Here is a 19,890-nt window from a genome sequence, read left to right as displayed (position 1 = left end):
CAGCAATATTTTTAAATCAACAGACTTTTAAGGTCACCAACTATGGCAATTTCCTTGGTGGTCCAGTGGCTAAGACTCCATGCTCCCAATGCAGGGGGCCAGGGTTCAAACCCTGGTCAGGGAACTAGATCCCACATGCTACAACTAAGAGTTCACACGCTACAACTGAAGACCCAGCATGAGGCAACTAAGACCCAACACAGCTAAATAAATGAACAAAAAGTTTTAAAAATCACCAACTATGTGAAAGCACAACTTTAAAGTAGACCTCATGCATAAAGTAAGGTGGGAGCATTAGCTTTATGAAAAAACAAAATCCTCATTCTCAATAATTTTGGAATTAATTGAGATTATGTACATGACAAGTTAGAAGTTTGATTAATACTGTTGAAATGTGTAAGGCTCCAAAACCAACTGATTTTGTTGCTGTTGTTTGCTGTGTCTTCCACTGGAATAATGACATTATTTATCCTGTTCCCTGCTATAGAACAATGCCTGGTACACAGCAGGTGCTTGATAAATGAACACTGAATGAATGAATAAATGTATTTACCAGACTTATTGAAGCTGTGAGCTTCAGTAAGCTGAGAATGAGACTATGGACAATGACAGGAAAGGAAGAATCTTGAGGAAGTGCACCAGTCAGAGGATGGGAGTAAAAAGAGAAGTCAGAAAGCAATCAGTGGGCAAATCAAATCAGAGGCAAATCAAGAAAGTGAAGGATCCTGAAAGTTAAGAGTAGGGAGAAATCTGGGAAGTGGTGAGTAGAATTAGGAAACACTGCAGATAAATGGGAAAGCACTATTGCATTTGGGTTTTTTGGGGGGCTGAAAAAAATGCAGCTGCAAGAGAGAAACTGGAGTGGAACCCCACTTGCACAGGAATCAAGGAGTAATTAGGGCACTAGGCAGGAAGCCCAGCATTGAACGGAAGGAAGGAGCTGACAGCACTGGGCAATTGCTAGGAGAATGCAAGGACATTGTTAATTCAGTGGGAAAGTGTTGTCACTTTGTCATTGTCTCAAGTGGGGGCTCCCTCTCACCCATCCTTTGTCCTCAAGGAACAAAAGGGGCCTTGAATTTCATGAGTGCCTCAGTGATGCGTCTGAGAGCTCAGGCTCTGGAATCAGACAGTCCAAATTCAGATCATGCAGAGATCATTCCACTGTCTAACTTCTGAGTATAATAAATTTATTAAATTTCTCAGCAGCATTATTTTCAATTACACTGATTCTTTAACTGCACTCTTTACTCGACCCAACTGTGTTGGGTGTTTGAAGAAGAAATTACTTGAGAAGTTACCAGTTGAAGAAGAAATTACGTAAGTCCTTAAGTTTTCTCACTGAAGTAGAGATTCAGTCACTGAATATTTTTAAGTTCCTCCCATGTGCCAGAAACAGTTCTTTCTAGTGGGGGAGTCAACATACCAGCAATAAAAAATATCTCTGTACAATTCCAAAAACATGAAGCCAACTATTTTATAAAATATTTCATTTCATGATATTTTATATCTTGATCTCTGTTAAGAGGAAGATGGAGTAGATGTACTTTTCCCTGTTGCCCCCATTCAGTTCAGTTCAGTTGCTCAGTTGTGTCTGTCTCTTTGTGACCCCATGGACTGCAGCATGCCAGGCTTCCCTGTCCTTCACCAACTCCTGGAGCCAACTCAAACTTATGTCCATCGAGTCAGTGATGCCATCCAACCACCTCATCCTCTGTTGTCCCCTTCTCCTCCCGCCTTCAGTCTTTCTCAGCATCAGGGTCTTTTCTAATGAGTCAGCTCTTCACATCAGGTGGCCAAAGTATTGGAGTTTCAGCTTCAGCATCAGTCCTTCCAATGAATATTCAGGACTAATTTCTTTTAGGACTGACTGCTTTGATTTCCTTGCAGTCCAAGCAACTCTCAAGAGTCTTCTCCAATACCACAGTTCAAAAGCATCAGTTCTTCAGTGCTCAGCTTTCTTTACGTTGTATTTAAAGTTGCCTCCATTAAATACAACTTGAAACCCTAGAAGTGGTCAAACAAGAGATGGCAAGAGTGAACATCAACATTTAAATCAGCAAACTAAAATGGACAAGAATAGGCAAATTTAATTCAAATGACCATTATATTTACTACTGTGGGCAAGAATCCCTTAGAAGAAATGGAGTAGCCGTCATAGTCAACAAAATGCAGTACTTGGATACAATCTCAAAAATGACAGAATGATCTCAGTTCATTTCCAAGGCAAACCATTCAACATCACAGTAATCCAAGTCTATATCCCAATGACTAATGGCGAAGCAGATGGAAGTTGAATGGTTCTATGAAGAACTACAAGACCTTCTAGAACTAACACCAAAAAAAAAAGATGTCCTTTTCATCATAGGGGACTGGAATGCAAAAGGAGGAAGTTAAGAGATACCTGGAGTAACAGGCAAATTTGGCCTTGGAGTACAAAATGAAGCAGGGCAAAGGCCAACAGAGTTTTGCCAACAGAACACACTGGTCGTACCAAACACTCTCTTCTAACAACACAAGAGACAACTCTACATGTGGACATCACCAGATGATCAATACCAGAATCAGATTGATTATATTCTTTGCAGTCAAAGATGGAGAAGCTCTATACAGTCAGCAAAAACAAGACCGGGAGCTGACTGTGGCTCAGATCATGAGCTCTTTATTGCAAAATTCAGGCTTAAATTAAAGTTAGTAAGAAAAACCACTAGGTCACTCAGATATGACCTAAACCAAATCCTTTATGATTGTACAGTGGAAGTGACAAATAGATTCAAGGGAGAAGATCTAATAGACAGAGTGCTTAAAGAACTATGGATGGAGCTTTGAAACACTGTATAGGAGGTGGTGAGCAAAACCATCACCAAGAAAAAGAAATGCAAGAAGGCAAAATGGTTCTCTGAGGAGGCCTTACAAATAGCTGAGAAAAGAAGAGCACAAAAGGCAAGGGAAAAAAGGAAAGATATACCCATTTGAATGCAGAATTCCAAAGAACTGCGAGATAAGAAAGTCTTCTTAAGTGAACAGTGCAAAGAAATAGAAGAAAACAATAGAATGGGAAAGACTAGAGATCTCAAGAAAATTAGAGATGCCAAGGGAACATTTCATGTAAAGACGGGCTCAATAAAGGACAGAAATGGTACGGACCTAACGGAAGCAGAAGAGATTAAGAAGAGGCAAAAATACACACAACTGTACAAAAAAGGTCTTGCTGACCCAAATAACCACAGTGGTCTGGTCACTCACCTTGAGCCAGACATCCTGGAATGTGAAGTCAAGTGGACCTTAGGGATCATTATTACAAACAAAGCTAGTGGAGGTGATGGAATTCCAGTTGAGCTATTTCAAATCCTAAAAGATGATGCTGTGAAAGTGCTGCACTCAATATGCCAGCAGATTTGGAAAACTCAGCAATGGCCACGAGACCGGAAAAGGTCAGCTTTCATTCTAATCCCAAGGAAGGGCAATGCCAAAGAATGCTCAAACTACTGCACAACTACACAGTATGTGCACTGAGAACTTCCTGATGTACAAGCTGGATTCAGAAAAGGTAAGAGGAACCAGAGATCAAGGTTCAAAAAGCAAGGCAATTCCAGAAAAACATCTGCTTCTGCTTTATTGACTACGCCAAAGCCTTTGACTGTATGGATCACAATAAACTTTGGAAAATTCTGAAAGAGATGGGAATACTAGACCACCTGACCTGCCTCCTGAGAAAGCTATATGCAGGTCAAGAAGCAACAGTTAGAACTGGACATGGAACAATGAACTGGTTCAAAACTGGGAAAGGAGTAAGTCAAGGCTGTATATTGTTACCCTGATTATTTAACTTATATGCAGAGTACATCATGCAAAATGCTGGGCTGGATGAAGCACAAGCTGGAATCAAGATTGCCGGGAGAAATGTCAATAAACTCAGACACGCAGATGACACTACCCTAATGGCAGAAAGTGAAAGGAACTAGAGAGCCTCTTGATGAAGGTGAAAGAGGAGAGTGAAAAAGCTAGCTTAAAACTAAATATTCAAGAAACTAAGATCATGGCATCCAGTCCCATCACTTCATGGCAAATAGATGAGGAAAAAATGGAAACAGGCACAGACTTTATTTGTTGTTGTTGTTGCTGTTCTATTCTTTTTTTTTTCTTTTAGCTTTCTTTTTCTTTTGTTTTCAGACTTTATTTTCCTGGGCTCCAAATTCACTGCAGATGCTGACTGCAACCACGAAATGAAAAGACGCTTGCTCCTTGGAAGAAAAGCTATGACAAACCTAGACAGCTATTAAAAAGCAAAGATATCACTTTGCCAACAAAGGTCCGTCTACTCAAAGCCATGGTTTTTCCAGTAGTCATGTACGGATGTGAGAGCTGGACCATAAAGAAGGCTGAGCGATGAAGAATTGATGCTTTCAAATTGTGGTGCTGGAGAAGACTCTTGAGGGTCCCTTGGACAGCAAGGAGATCAAACCAGTCCAAGGAAATCAGTCCTTAATATTCATTGGAAGGACTGATACTGAAGCTGAAGCTCCAATATTTTGGCTACCTGATGCAAAGAGCTGACTCATTAGAAAAGACTCTGATGCTGTGAAAGATTGAGGGTATGATGAGAAGGGGGGCAACAGAGGATGAGATGGTTGGATGGCATCATCGACTCAATGGACATGAACTCGAGCAAACTCTGGAAGGTAGGGGAGGAGGGAAGCCTGGTGTGCTGCAGTCCATGGGGTCACAAAGAGTCAGACACGACTGAGCGACTGAACAACAACAAAAACCCTAGACATTATATATAAGACATGAGAAGAGGGAAAAATGCAGACAGGCTAGGGGCTTTGGGATCTGAGGCACAATCTGGTGATGAGTTGCCTGTGTTCTCTTTTAGGTTCATGCTTCCCAGACCTGGAGCTGAAGAAGCTGGCATCCTAGAAATGCCAAAAGGAGCAAACAAACAAGCAAAAAGTCCCCAACAAAAGTCAAAATAACAGGAAAGGAGAAGTCTAACAAGACTAAGAACTTTTAACCAACTTACTCCAGCCAAAAACCACAGATGAAAATGGTGACTCCATTCCAACCCACACCATCAAAGGAGGAGTGGAACCCTAGACTTCCTGCTAGTAGGGTATATCAAAGGATCCCAACTGTACCCCCACCCCCCACCCCCCCACACACTGAGATGGTATCAGAGAAGTCTGCAGGGAGCCAGACTTTCATCCCCACTGGACAGTAATGGGCCCTGCCCCTGTGCTGTCAGTAGGCCACTTGGGGCATCCGAACTCCATCTACAACAGTAACAAGGCACCCCTCTCCATCCCAGCTGGGGTGGAGTCAAAGGAGGCAGAGTAAAGAGTCAGGATTTTCACCACCGCCCAGAGATAATGAGGCTGATCATTACCTTCTTAAGGCCAGTAGTGGCCCCATGGGGAGCAACGAGGAATTCCTATTGGTGGAATCGGTACCAATTCCTAAGGTATTGGTGGCTGCCTCGTGGGATCCAAACCTCCCACCCCTGCCAAGCAGTTCATAGGAGCCCCTTTCCTCTCCAGTGTCAGCAGAGGTCAAGTGGTGAACTGGACTTCTACCCCAACCTGGAAGCAACAAGGCAGTGCCCTTCCCTTCCTCCGCCAGGAATCAGAAGAACCAGTTATAACAGAAAGTTTAAGTAAGATCCAGAGTCTCATAATGTAATACCCAAAATGTCCAGGTTTCAACTGAAAATTACACATCACACCAAGAATCAGGCAAATCTAAACTTGAAAGAGAAAAGATCATCAATACGTGCCAACTCTAAAATGACAGAGATATTACAATTAACTGAGAAAGACTCTAAAGCAGCCATCTCAATGCTTCAACCAGCAATTATGAACGTGCTTGAAACGTGAAAAAAATAGAAAAGTCTGAGCAAATAAGTGGAAACTCAGCACAGAGGAGATATAAAAAAGAAAAAAGTGGAAATTTAAGGACTGAAAAATATAAAGCTGATGATTCAGTGGATGGGCTCAACAGTGGAATGGAGGGGTCGGAGGGAAAAAAATCTGTGAATTGGAATATAGAGCAATAGTAATTGCCCAATTTGCACAATACAGAGAAAACAGAGTGGGGTGGGGTGGGGGAATGAACAGAGCTTTGGTAATTTATGGACCCACAGCAAAAATCTAACTTTATGTTGTCTGAATCCCAATAGGAGAGGAGAAAGAGAGAAAGGCTGAAAAATTACTTGAATAAATAATGACTGAAAACTTTTCAAATTTGGCAAAAAAACATAAACCTATAGATTAAGTAAATCATGACAAGTAAGTAAATCACAAACAGGATAAGCCTAAAGAAACCCCATACCAAGTTAAACTTTATAAAACTAAACACAGTATTCGTCTTATATTTACTGAAGTATAATTTTATGCTGCTGAATATAATAAAAAATTTGAACAACAACAAACAAACCCTAAAAACAAGGGATCTTGAAAGCTGAGAGAAGCAACGCCTTCTATAAAGAAGAAAAACAGCTTGAATAATAGCAGATTTCTCATCACAAATTGCAGAAGCAAGAAGGGGGTGGCATAACATTTGTGAAGTGCTGAAATGAAATAACTGTCAACCTATAATTCTATATCCAGTGAAACTATCCTTCAAGAATGAAAGAAAATCAAGACATTGGCTAAAGAAAAACTAAGAGAGTTCAGTTCATCATCATCAGAATTATCTTAAGAAAATGGCTAAAGGAAGTTCTCTAAACAGAAGTGAAATGGAAAAGGAAGGAATCTAGGAATATGAAAAAGGAAGAAAGCACACACAGAGTAAAAACTATGAGTAAATACACTTCCTTCTAAGTTTCTAAATTATTTGATGATTGAAACATAAATTATAACTGCATGATATAGTTATAAATATGGGTAGAGGAAATATTTAAGACAATTATAACCAAGGGAAGGCAAAGAGCTGTAAAGGGAGGTAAGGTTTCTACACTTGAATTGATAAAATACTAACACCATCAGACTGTAATAAATTGTACATATGTACAGTAATACCTGGAGCAATTACTAAAAAAACTACAAAGAGATACACTCAGAAACACTATAGCCACAGAAGAATCTACAGAATAATATAAAATTAAAACTGTATAGATCATGAAAAATAGAATTCAAAAAAAATGTTCAAGTGATCAAAAAAAAAGGCAAGAAAAATAAGACAGAAGCATAAGAAATAGAGCAGAAAACAATAAAATGGCAGGTTTAAGTTCTAACATCAATAATTACATTAAACATAAGTGACCTAAATACACCAACTGAAAAAATACATACATACATACCCCAACTGAAAGACAGAGATTGGAAAAATGGGTTAGGAAATATGACCCAACTGAATGCTCCTATAAGAAACGCACCTAAATATGACTTTATAGGTAGGCTGCAAGTAAAAGGATAGAAAAAGATGTATCATCCAAACATTCATTAATTGAAAGAAAGTAAAGTAATTGTAAAGAAATGGCAACCCACTCCAGTATTCTTGCCTGGAGAATCCCATGGACAGAGGAGCCTGGCAGGCTACAATCTGTGGGATGGCAAAGAGTCGGACACGGCTGAAGTGACTGAGCACACAAAAAGAAATGGACATTATTTGTTATTTCTTTAGAGCAAAGACACTTACCAGAGATTCAGAGGGACATGACATAATGACAAACTCACTTAAGCAAAAGGGAAGAATTTCCTGGAAGACTCATAAAACCAAACTGTTGGCTGGACAAGGGGTTAGTGAAATCAAAGACATGGAATCATGATCAGATGTCTTCCACTCTCTTTTCTTGATTTCTACTTCTCAATAGGAATTTCATTTCTCAGATTTCCATGAGACTGAAAACATGGCCATCAGTGGTTCTTGAGACTCATGACTCTTGTCATCCGTGCGTCCCCAGCTCCAGCTCAACTAATTTCAGGAATGAGAGTGATGCTGGCTCATAACACAGCATGGTAGATCTGCTAGTCACATGGTTCCATCCACCACAAACACCTCTTCAAATCCTCATCCTCCTGATGAATGCCTACTTTACACTACAGGTTCCATTTAAGCATCATTTCCTCTAAGAATTTTTTCCTAGTATGTTCTCACAATAGTTTAACACTGTTCTTTGGATCCCCAAAGAACAGATATATCCTCTATATACCTGTACCATGGATCTGATGATGCTTTATTTTGCTTGTTTACATCCCTTTCTGCATGCATAAGAAGTCACTTCTGTCAAGTCCGACTTTGTGACCCCATGGACTGTAGGACCCCAGGCTCCTCTGTCCATGGGACCCTTCGGGCAAGAACATTGGAGTGGGTTGCCATGCTCTTCTCCAGGAACTCTTCCCCACCCAGGGATCAAACTTGAGTCTCCTTCGTCTCCTGCATTCGCCAGTGAGTTCTTTACCACTAGCGCCACCTGGGAAGCAGCTCTCTTTCTCCTAGACCCTAGTCTCATAGACAGCTTTGCTTCCCCAGCTCCTAGCAGGGTAGTCAGGTTGCTAAGGACTCTAAACCAAAACTCACTGGCAACTCACTCCAGGTGTAGACATTGAGCAGTTGTGACCATCAATGTGCTCACCAATGCGCACGAAGGAGTGGCCACAGGAGCAGCAGAAATTGTGGGCGTTCGCCAGGAAGAATGAACAGACCTGCCCCAGGACAGGGTCACACTTACCATTTCCTTGTATTCTCAACTCCCTAGGGTGGCTTCCTTGGTTTGGGACAGAGAAAACTCCAAACAGGAAGTGCCATGTCAACCTACATAGTGATGTAAATCACTACCGAATAACTGAGGAGTTACATCCCAGTAATGCCACTGAAAGACAATTCCCATCTGGGGAGTTTGTATTAAACTTAAAAAACGTAAAAACCAAGACACACACAAAGCGAAAAGGGCCCTTCCGTGTTCTCTCTTGAACAAAGAGGGGAAAAGGTGAAGGGAGAGCTAAGGGATTTTTTAATAGTGGGAGAAAATTTACCAAGGACAAGAAGATGCCCTCTGTCCCAGATGACAGGTCCCAACACCGATGTGCTCTGGGCAGCCGCAGACCCAAGCTCAGGCCTCCGAGCGGCCTATGGAGTGCTCCGTGGAGAAGATAGGAGAGTGGCCTGTCAGCCAAGCAGTCACCCCTCCGAGCACGCCTGCCAATTTCCTTCCCTCCTGTTTCTCCATCCCACTCAGTGTCTTTTCTGGGAACCGTTCTATGAACCAGGACCAGGACCGCTGCGCTGGGGATTAGTCGCAGTAGTAAATCTTCTCTGGTGAGAGCAAAATACGTATCTCTGACCTCCAGTTTCTCACCAGGACCCAGCTGGATTGGTCCATCAGAACCCATACACCCTGAGGCACACACTGGTTTCATTTTTCTTCTGACATTCAGGAGACACAACATAATTATATCTATTGCTCATCCATCGTCTCTCACTCACCAGCACAGACATGAAAAAGTCAGGGAGAATAACAACTCCCCAGAGCAAGTTTACTAGGCGAGCTGAGCAGCTGTGTGCGGCATCGGTCCATACAGGACATGAAATATCACTAGAATGAACTCAAAAATACGTTTCATTAACTCAGGTCCCACAAACAACTCCTCACATAACCAGTAGATATGAACTGGTCCCACATCCGCAGCAGTGGAGAAAATAGTCCTTACCAGCACCAGCTCCATCCACGCTAAATGAATCTTGAAAATTTATTTAAATGAATATTAGTTTGGATTGGCTAAATTATTAGTCTACTTCATATTCCTTGGTTGAGCACAGCACACATTTCTCGTTTATTATGGTTCATATCTGAGCTAACCAACCAGAAAACAAAATGGAAATCTTTTTAGAGTCAAGATGACTTAGAACTGCTTCAAGTTTTTGCTCAGAGACACGCTAATGTGCACTGTGGTTTCCCGGCTTCTAGTTTATTCTCCTCTCTTCTCTTGCCTTTCCACTGTCTGAGGAGGGGGAAAGCAAAGGGAAAAAAAGGAAACCAAGACGGTTGAAAGAGAAAGCTGATGGGGGGACTAAAATTTGACTGATACTCCAAAATATGCCATTTTGGACAAATTAAAAAAAAAAAAAGATTTGTGAAAAATGACCAAGCCGAGTGTGACCACTCACTTCTCAAGAGCCTTTTATTTTTAATAAAAAGGAGTTATGAGAACGTCTTCAAAGTGACCTCCTCTAACATTTAAAATAACACTTCATATTCAAATACAGATAGAAATTGAGTATATGCTCAAGACGGCTGATGCTACCAGTTCACTTGGATCTTTTCCTCACATCTTGCTTTAAATTTGTTCCACGTGTGAGGCTTCCCACGTGGCTCAGTGTAAAGAATCCTCCTACCAACGCAGGAGATACAGGAGACATAAGAGACATGGGTTTGACCCCTGGGTCAGGAAGATCCCCTGGAGTAGGAAATGGCAACCCACCCCAGTATTCTTGTCTGGAATATTCCATGGACAGAGGAGCCTTGCAGGCTACAGTCCATGGGGTCACAAACAGTCAGACATGACTGACCAACTGAGCACACACTTGGACCTAACTGTAAGAAATCAAAACACAAAAAATACTAAAAAAAAATCATGGGAGAAAAATATTTTATAATCAAGCAGGCAAAAACTATAAAGAATTAAATCAAAGGATAATCAAATGGCTTTTACATATATGCAAAGATGTTCAAACTCATCCATAATGAAAAGAAGGCAAATGAAGCTGTTCCAAGAAGGACATAAATCCTGTGTTCTGTTCTACCCAGGAAAACCTTATAAATATTGGAAAAGGTTATCATGCTGGCTTTTCACAGAACATTACACGGGATGGTGGCTTAAACTTTGATTATTAGAGGAAACTTCGACTTCAGAGGCCCTAGATACATTTGGACTACAGTTGCAAAATAGGAGAGAGAACATTTTACCACTGAATTAAAATGGTGTTCTAACGAATAAAAAGAATATTGCTATTTCAAATTGTGCTACTCAGCTAAAATGCAGACTATACTATACACAATACACCAATTTTGTATATCATATATATATGCCAAGGAAAAATTGGAAAGACATAAACACTATGTTAATGCTGGAAAATAGTAGGAAAGTGAAATCGCTCAGTCCTGTCTGACTCTTTGCGACCCCATGGACTGTAGCCTACCAGGCTTCTCCGTCCATGGGATTCTCCAGGCAAGAATACTGGAGTGGGTTACCATTTCCTTCTCCAAGAGATCTTCCTGACCCAGGGATCGAACCCAGGTCTCCCGCATTGGAGGCAGACACTTTAACCTCTGAGCCACCAGGGAAGCCCATGTTAATGGCAGTTCTCTCTTACCTGGCATAATCAGAATTGACTTTATTTACTTTTATGATTTTATTTGTTTTTGGCTGTGCCGATCTTCACTGCCGCCTGGGCTTTCTCTAGTTGCAGTGTGCGGGCGTCTCACTGCGGCAGCTTTTCTTGTTGCAAAGCCCCGACTCTAGGGTGCACAGGCTTCAACAGTTGTGGCCTATGGGCTCAGGAGCTGCAGGCTCAATACGTGCGGTATGCCAGTTTAGTTCCGCTGCAGCACGAGGGATCTGCCCAGATCCAGGATCGAACCCTGGTCTCCTGCATCAGCAGGTGGACCCTTTCCCACTGAGACAGCAGGGGAGCCCTGCAGTTGATTTTGAAGATGTTTTTCCTTTATATTTTTGCATTATTTCCACCTCCCAAGACTTCTGTAATGAACACATGTAGGTTACTTGCGTAAAAAGTAAATAAATACATTAATTGAGAAAATGATCACACAGTAAAGAGAATACTATACACTCCTCCAAACCGAGATTCAAGATCTAACAACTACATTGAACAGCTGACAAGAAAGGAGTCGAGCACGTGTCTGTATGTTAAATGAGAACTTTCTCAGCTTATTAGTCCACTTACAAGATTAACACAGGATGAAAACCACTGCAACAAGCAACAAATGTAAAGGATGAAATAGCTTCTCAAATGATTAACGTTGAGCTCCTAAAGAATCTTTGTAGCACCCATAAAAGAGATCTTGTGGTTTTAAAAAAAGATCTTGAACTTGCTCTCTGAGAAATTCAATCTGTAGGCCTGTGTTTAAACACACAGGATATTATTATATAACTAAGCAGCTGTGAAGATTAATCGTGATTAAAAATAAAAGGGAAAAGACACAGAACACCAAGGCAGGACTGTTTAACGAGAGAAGGGTGACTCAAAGGAAAACAGTATCTATACTGGGTAATAAAAAGTCAACCCATAGACTTATCCAGTAAGAATATTCTATTTCAAATGATTCAAATCTGATTAAATATATGGTTATACCAGAAATAATGAAAATAATATTCATAAGCATATATACAAAATACATGTATTATGGACCATTTGTGAATGGCCCAGTATTTCCAAACTTCATGCCATTTTTCAAACCTAAACACCTTAATGTGTCTATAATTTCTTTCCAGCCTTACTCTTTCCTTACACGCTGCTTTTCAATTTTACCCCACAGTCCAGACACTTGAATGCCATATACACTGTCCACTCACCACTTTCTGACATGAACTTCCAGTTCATCCCTTACATATAAGCCCCAATCCATTAACATTTCCTTGGAGCCCACCACCCCACCTTATACTGTGGCACGTTCATCCAGACCATAAAGATTTATGGAGCAGCAACAGGATCTATAATAGGTTCTGGGGATATGGTCTTGCACTCAAGAACTTTGGATGAGTGAGGGACAGACAGGTAAACAATAGTTAAAATGCAGTCCACTTGCAGGGAGAACTCATGGCTACGCTTAGTGGACCCAGCCTCCAGTTATTTGTAATCACTTGTTATTAATCCATCATTCACAAATTCTCCTAAACCACTGTTTGCAAACTCAAGTCTTACAGAGCAAGCAGGTAACATAAATTTATCAGGCTGGGAGTGAGACAATAGCTCACGCTGATAACTGATCTAAAGGCATTAAATTTCTTTTTTTAAATGCCATGCTTGAAGATCAAAATGTGCCTGTCTTCTATTTCCTAGGTTAACATCATTTAGTGTCTACTCCATGTAGTCCCTGTCCCTCTTCTAGGCATTTTACATGCTGAAGCTGATACTGTGATTCTACCCATTTTACAAGTGGAACAACTGAGGCAGCAGAGGGTCCTCATAACTTGCTGAGGTTAGACGGCTGTTAGGGTGGCGAAACTGGAGGCTGAACACAGTCATGCTCCTTCGTAGTAGTACTTCACAGCATTATACTGCTGTGTCCAAACTTTCAAAATTCCTTTATTCAGCTTACACTAGTTACATATTTAATAATGTGCCAAATATCACTTTTTTGTTGTTGAACAAACTTTGAATCAGTATATACAGACTTGATGCAAAAAAAAAAAAATCTGTTCAGTTTGATAAATTTCATCACATTCCTTGCTTACAATCATTTTTCTCATTTGAAGGTTCTGATTCTTTAGAAAGAACATTGTAGCTATACCCCCAAAAATACATGTTCACTACAGGAGAAAGTGGAGAGAGTGAAGTGTTTAAGGTATTCATGGTCATGTAAGAAACGAATCGCCAGTCTATGTTCGATACAGGATAGGATGCTTGGGGCTGGTGTACGGAGATGATCCAGAGAGATGTTATGGGGTGGGAGGTGGGAGGGAGGTTCAGGACTGGGAACTCATGTACACCCGTGGCGGATTCATGTCAATGTATGGCAAAACCAATACAGTAAAGTAAAATAAAGTAAAAATAAAAATTAAAAAAAAAAAAAAAGGTATTCATGGTATTCTCACAACTCCTGGTAGCTCAGCTGGTAAAGAAGCCACCCGCAATGCAGGAGCCCTGGGTTCGATCCCTGGGTCAGGAAGATCCCCTGGAGAAGGGAATGGCTGGCTACCCACTCCAGTATTCTGGCCTGAAGAATTCCATCGACTGTATAGTCCATGGGGTCACAAAGAGTCGGATACGACTGAGCGATTTTCATTCAATTCTTTAGAAAAAACTTTGTAGATATACCCCCCAAAATACATGTTCACTACAGGAGAAAGTGGAGAGAGTGAAGTGATTGAGGCATCCATGGCATTCTCACAACTACTCCCCACCTCCTGTCCCCTCCTTCCAGTCCATCTCCAATACCCTTCCCAATTCTGGATGCATGTGGTTTATTATTAGTCCTCCAAACAGCAGGATAACGTTTGGTTTCCAGTAACTGTCAGCATAACATTTATACCCCTATGGGTCTTTCTGGACAAGGCAATCCATCAGGCCAGTGTCTTCAGAAAAGTCCTATTAATACCAGCTAAAACAAACCCAAGGACACGGAGGCATCTGGTGCAACAGGCAAGATGTAAACTCCCGAGTCGGTGATGTTAATTTAAAACATTTCACTAGATCAGGAGATGTAGCCACTTTTTAGTCACGAACTTTCCTAAGAACTCTGAACATTATATTCTTTTCACTTAAGTAAGCTGAAGCCAGAAAATTTAAGATTCTTGCTAGAGGCTGTATCAGTTCTGCCTCCTGGCCTTTGTTCCTACTGCTTCCTCAGCAGAGACCTCCCCACAACACCTGCACCCTCTTCCCAAACCCTGCCTCCTACCCCAACTTCCTGAAATTCCTCATGTGTCCCCTCCTCTGGGAAACCTTTGACCTCCAAAGTGGCTATGCGTCCCTCCCATGTGTACCCAGTGACCAGCACGTAGTATCTATTTCAGTTGTCTATTTACTTCTCTGATCTGTAGTTAAGAATATACGTAGATATACTTTTTAGCCCAATTTGTACCTAAATTTATTCAGTAATATTTATCTCTGGAAAAAAAAAATTGTGCCCTTGAGCTTTAAACTTGACTGTTTATTTTACAATCTCAAGAATGGTAAAAAATATATATGCGTTGTGAGCTTTGGCATTGAACTAATGTGGTTGGCATCCGACTCTAGTTCTAATGGCTGTGTGACCTTGAACTGAGGCAGTTTTATCCTTCGGAAAATAAAGACCTACTTCGCTGTCAAGATTAAAGCAAAGGGGCGCAGAGCACATCACCTGTGCAAGTTCGTGCCAAGTGTTAACTGCTGCTTTATTTCTCAGGAGACATTTAACTTTCATCAAAAGAAGAGATTTAACCAAAAGGACACAAAAAATAATGCTAGCTGATTGGGGAACTATTCAATGTATTTTATGATAAGCAACGTTACCTACATTGAGATTAACACTTAACATTTGTTATCTGTTGCTCTCCACCTATTCAATATCAAAATGTGTCTTAAATGTCTTAAATGAAAATGTATCTGACTCCTTTAAATGCTCTAATAAAAAACAGATCTGAAAAATAAAAAGCAATGTTGGCACCACCTAATGGAGTACCTTTAATTCCAGGAAATTAATAGTACAGTAAACATCAATGAATAATAAGCTATCTCAATCTCTAGGAGGCTGGAAACTTCATCCAAATCTCTAAGCATCAAATTTAAAAGGACTTAGAAAGTATTTTGAAATTATTTGCTCAACAGTAAATTGGCTTCTGAGCCAGTAAAAAATCCAGTAATCCAGTTGAGTGTTTAAGCCCTTCTTTTTAACCCTTCTTAGACAGGAACTAAGATGCTTAGTAGCCAACTGCTGCCAAGTTTAACCTGAGACCCAAAGACAATGCTTACAAATAGACCGTCTCTATGGACAGAGGAGTCTGGTAGGCTGCAGTCCATGGGGTCCTAAGAGTCGGATACGACTGAGCGACTTCACTTTTACTTTTCACTTTCCTGCATTGGAGAAGGAAATGGCAATCCACTCCAGTATTCTTGCCTGGAGAATCCCAGGGACAGAGGAGCCTGGTGGGCTGCCGTTTATAGGGTCGCACAGAGGCAGACACAACTGAAGCGACTTAGCAGCAGCAGCAGCAGCAATAAACTTTTCAACTCTGGCCCATTCGGAATTCCAAGAGGAAATGTGTCCCATTTCCGTGGGTTTTCCTCTTTTAGCTCTCTAAAGCCTCAGGATTAAGTACGAAGATCTTCTTTCACCATCAGTATAGTCCATACATAAGTACACTAACATAAACAACTGCACTGTATCTTAATTCATTTATACATTTATTAATCTCCACTTGCTCTAAATCGGAAGCCATACTAAGAACTGGGGGGGTCCCAAGAAGAATAAAACAATGTATTCCTGCTCTTAAGCAGCTCTCAGTGTAGAGTTTTATTTGCAAAAATGTAATATTTTAAGCCATCATTAATTCACAATTGAAGCAGGCACTTACTCATAGCTGAAACCACAGACTTGAGATGGGACAGAGAAACGGCACAATGGAGACGGAGTGGGCAGGAGACGAGATCACTAAAAACGCAAGAGAAGGAACCACGGTGTCATTCTGGGCTGTGAGCTAGAGCCTCATTCAGAATCCAGATCCGCCAGCTAGGAGCGACGCAAACAATTCTGCTTTTTGCAATTAGTATGTATTTTATAATTAAAACTCTTTAATTACCGCACTGTTCCTTGTTTCATAGTTTTGAAGATCAGATGAGAACACCAAAGTACATGGCACAGAGCTCTTTAACTGGGAAGCTCAACTAGTCCACTAGTGTTTTAAAATGGCGTATCCCCTTAATCAATTATTAACACAATTTTGTTAATTTAATTGACATTAACACACGTTTTGTTAAGAAGAGTTTTGTTCATGATGATACTGCTCGATGACAGAGAGTGAAGCAGAAAGGCAAACAAAGAAGTAAAAGCCTTCAAGTCAGCCAGACCTAAAACCACATTAGGATGGAGCCCGTGACAGCCGGCCACCCGAAGGAAGTTATTTTATCATCATGGACAAATTTTCACAGGGTGGGAAAGAATAAATGTTAGAGATATGAAGTCCTCAAATACTGATGCTCACTTCACTCTTCGTGATCCCTAACTAAACGCATTTCCCAGCTGTACTGGGTGCCGGGGGTCTGGCTGCTCAGCACACAAACCCAGTCCTACGTCAGCCCCTTCCCGGTTCCTCTGCAACGGTGAGAGGGAGGGGCGCTGCCACTGCCCCGCCCTCTGGCGGCAGAAGCACGGCCTGCACCTCAGCGCAGCTGGGACGGGCTCCGCTCCCGGGAAGGTCTGCACTGCTGCGGACAGGGGCCAAGCCGGGGGCAGAGTCCTGGCCCCCTGGCCCCACAGCAACTTCTCATCCATTCTGTGACCTACACACTCCTCTGATAAATTCATTTTCTCCTTAAGTAGTTCCTGTTGTGTGTAAACAAGAACCCTAAATCAAGGATACTTCCGTAAAACTAATAAATATCAGTGCCATGAAATTATTTCAGTATCTTTTTCTCCATGACTGAATATACAAAGATAACGGGAGCAAAGGATTCTTCCGCTGTAAAGATGGGTGGAATAGATCAAAATCCACTTGTTGAATTTTCTTTAAATAGTCCTCCAGAGCAACCTAGAAAAAGAGAATAATGGTCACCAGATCATATGGATTAAGTCTTTTAAAGAAACAAAAATAAAACCAGCAGGTATTAAGGCTACTTTAGTATTCCTGAGATGGTCTTCTGCATGCTAAGACTGTAAACGAGAATTTTTAAGAGAGAGAAAATAAAGACATCTTCTAAGACGTTTGGAAGTTATGAAGCTAGTAAAACTGTATCACGAGCTAGGACTAGAAATATCAAGCCAATTCGGATCATAATTTATAGTGTTCTGGTCAAAATGTAAAAAGAAATGATTTGCAGATCTTATTACTAGATTCTGTAGAATACAAAAGGGGTGATTCAATTAAGGAAAAAGAACACCCACCCCCCCGGCCCCCTGCACAGAAATGCACTGTGCCGTGAGCCGGAGCCCAAGTTGCTTAAAACAATATTTTGTGAAAAAGTTCACAGTCTCTATATTTTTGTTAGAAGAAAATCTGCAACCAGGGAAAACAATCCTAGGTCCCTTGGAGGTCACGCCATGCTCCCCCATCACACAAAACTTGGCAAAGTTTTCTCTGGGATGGGGGCGGGGGGGCAGGTTGGAAGACACTGCCGATGGGCAGTGCTCTTCATGGTTTTCAATGTTACTAATCTGTAAATTTTTATCGTATTGCAGTAACTTATTACACAGAGAAGCACCTAGTTTGGCACTGCACAATGCAAAGCGGCCCCACCGCCCTCTCACCCACGCGCACAGCGCCCCCTAGAGTTCCGCAGCACAACCTGGGTGTCCACAGCTGGCTGGGGCTCGTCTACAGGACTGGGTTTTCTCCCATACACTACCAACGAATAAGTTTACGTATCAATTCAGTCTCTACTTCTGAATCTCTCAACTTATATACACATATCAGGTATGTGCATGAACGCGCACAGCTGCAAAAGACTTGGAAACAGTCCAGATGTTCTTTGACAGAAACAAATATGGTAAATAAAATGTTCACATGATGAAACATTAAGCTGCAGTGAAGTTAAAATGTATTTTGATAGAATAATATGGATAAATCTTAGCAACAAAATATGTGTGTGTGTGTGTGTGTGTGTAACCTAGAAGAAATAAACAGAAAATGATCCATTTTTATAAAGCTCAAAAACAAAAACTAAGCAACTTACTGGTTATATATAAAATGGGAAAAGCATTTTTAGAATAAATACGAAGTCCAGGACAGCTACCTGGAGGAGGAAGGCAGAAGTAAGGGGATGAGATGGGGAAAACACATGGGTGCAATGGAACAGCAACATTCTAGTTTCTGGATGGAGCAGTGAGTTCACGGGTATTCATTATGTTACGCTTCACAATACATGCATACATATATAGATATAGTCATTTATAGATATCAAATAAAAAACACTTTAAAAAAGAATAAAAGAAAAACCTCTGAAGGTATTTTAGTGGACCCTCACATGTTCTCTTTGTTTTGGGGGAAAAAAGCTCATATTATTCATAATGTTCTGTGACTCATTCTTTGGCTGCGGGAGATCGTCATTGCGGCACGCAGGCTTCTCCAGCTGTGGTGACCGGCTTAGCTGCCCTGCAGCACGTTCAATCTTCCTTACATTTTTAATAGTTTTATAATATCCAATTATAGGAACAGTTACTGAAATTAAGGTGTAAGCACATAATAAATAATTATACAGCCATTAAATATCAATAAATATTTTTAATGATGTGGTTAAATGCTTGATAAATAGGATACTACCATATAAAGTGTGATTTTAAATACACACAGAAATTCATTAAAAAAAAAGACCAGAGTAAATAGCTTTTATCTCTGGGTCCAGGAACTGTGCTATTTATGGTATAATTACTTTCTTCTAATATTCTTTCTATATTGTCCAAATCTCTATTATGATAATATATTACTTTTATAATCAGGAGAAGATTTCACTGAAATACAAATGAAACAGACCTCAAAATTAGAGCTCAACTAAGCATTCACAAATCAGGATTTGGTTCAAAGTCTGAGTGAGTGAGTGAGTAGCTCAGTCGTTTCTGACTCTTTGCAACTCCATGGACTGCAGCCCACCAGGCACCTCCGTCCATGGGATTCTCCAGGCAAGAATACTGGGGTGGGCTGCCATTTCCTTCACCAAGCAAAGTCTACTGCTAAATCACTTCAGTAGTGTCCGACTCTGTGTGACCCCATAGACGGCAGCCCACCAGGCTCCCCCATCCCTGGGATTCTCCCCGCAAGAACACCGGAGTGGGCTGCCATTTCCTTCTCCAAGGCATAAAAGTGAAAAGGGAAAGTGAAGTCTCTCAGTCGTGTCCGACTCTTAGCGACCCCATGGACTGCAGCCCACCAGGCTCCTCCATCCATGGGATTTTCCAGGCAAGAGTACTGGAGTGGGGTGTCATTGCCTTCTCCAAAGCAAAGTCTGGCTAATGGCAAATAAATTGTTCAAGGTAACAAATTCATTGTGAAACTTTCAAAGATCTTATAATTTCTGAATATA

At 41.0% G+C, this 19,890-nt stretch overlaps 1 protein-coding gene across 2 annotated transcripts in view; it reads right to left on the bottom strand.

Moving 5' to 3' along the window:
* Positions 16,139-19,890, bottom strand: part of NDUFAF6 (NADH:ubiquinone oxidoreductase complex assembly factor 6) — a 40,035-nt gene continuing 36,283 nt past the window's right edge. The window contains exon 9 of one of the 2 annotated variants that reach the window (XM_018058244.1): positions 16,139-17,405. In XM_018058244.1, the coding sequence (XP_017913733.1) occupies positions 17,277-17,405 (129 nt within the window). In that variant the 3' untranslated portion in view covers positions 16,139-17,276. Of the gene's footprint in view, positions 17,406-18,486; positions 18,607-19,890 lie in introns of those variants that run through there. The other variant, XM_018058245.1, reaches the window with a different exon arrangement.

The sequence above is a fragment of the Capra hircus genome, chromosome 14, assembly GCF_001704415.2.
Source record: "Capra hircus breed San Clemente chromosome 14, ASM170441v1, whole genome shotgun sequence".
NCBI classification, from domain to species: domain Eukaryota; kingdom Metazoa; phylum Chordata; class Mammalia; order Artiodactyla; family Bovidae; genus Capra; species Capra hircus.
The sequence above is the reverse complement of the archived record's forward strand: the minus strand, read 5'-3'. Positions and strand labels throughout refer to the sequence as shown.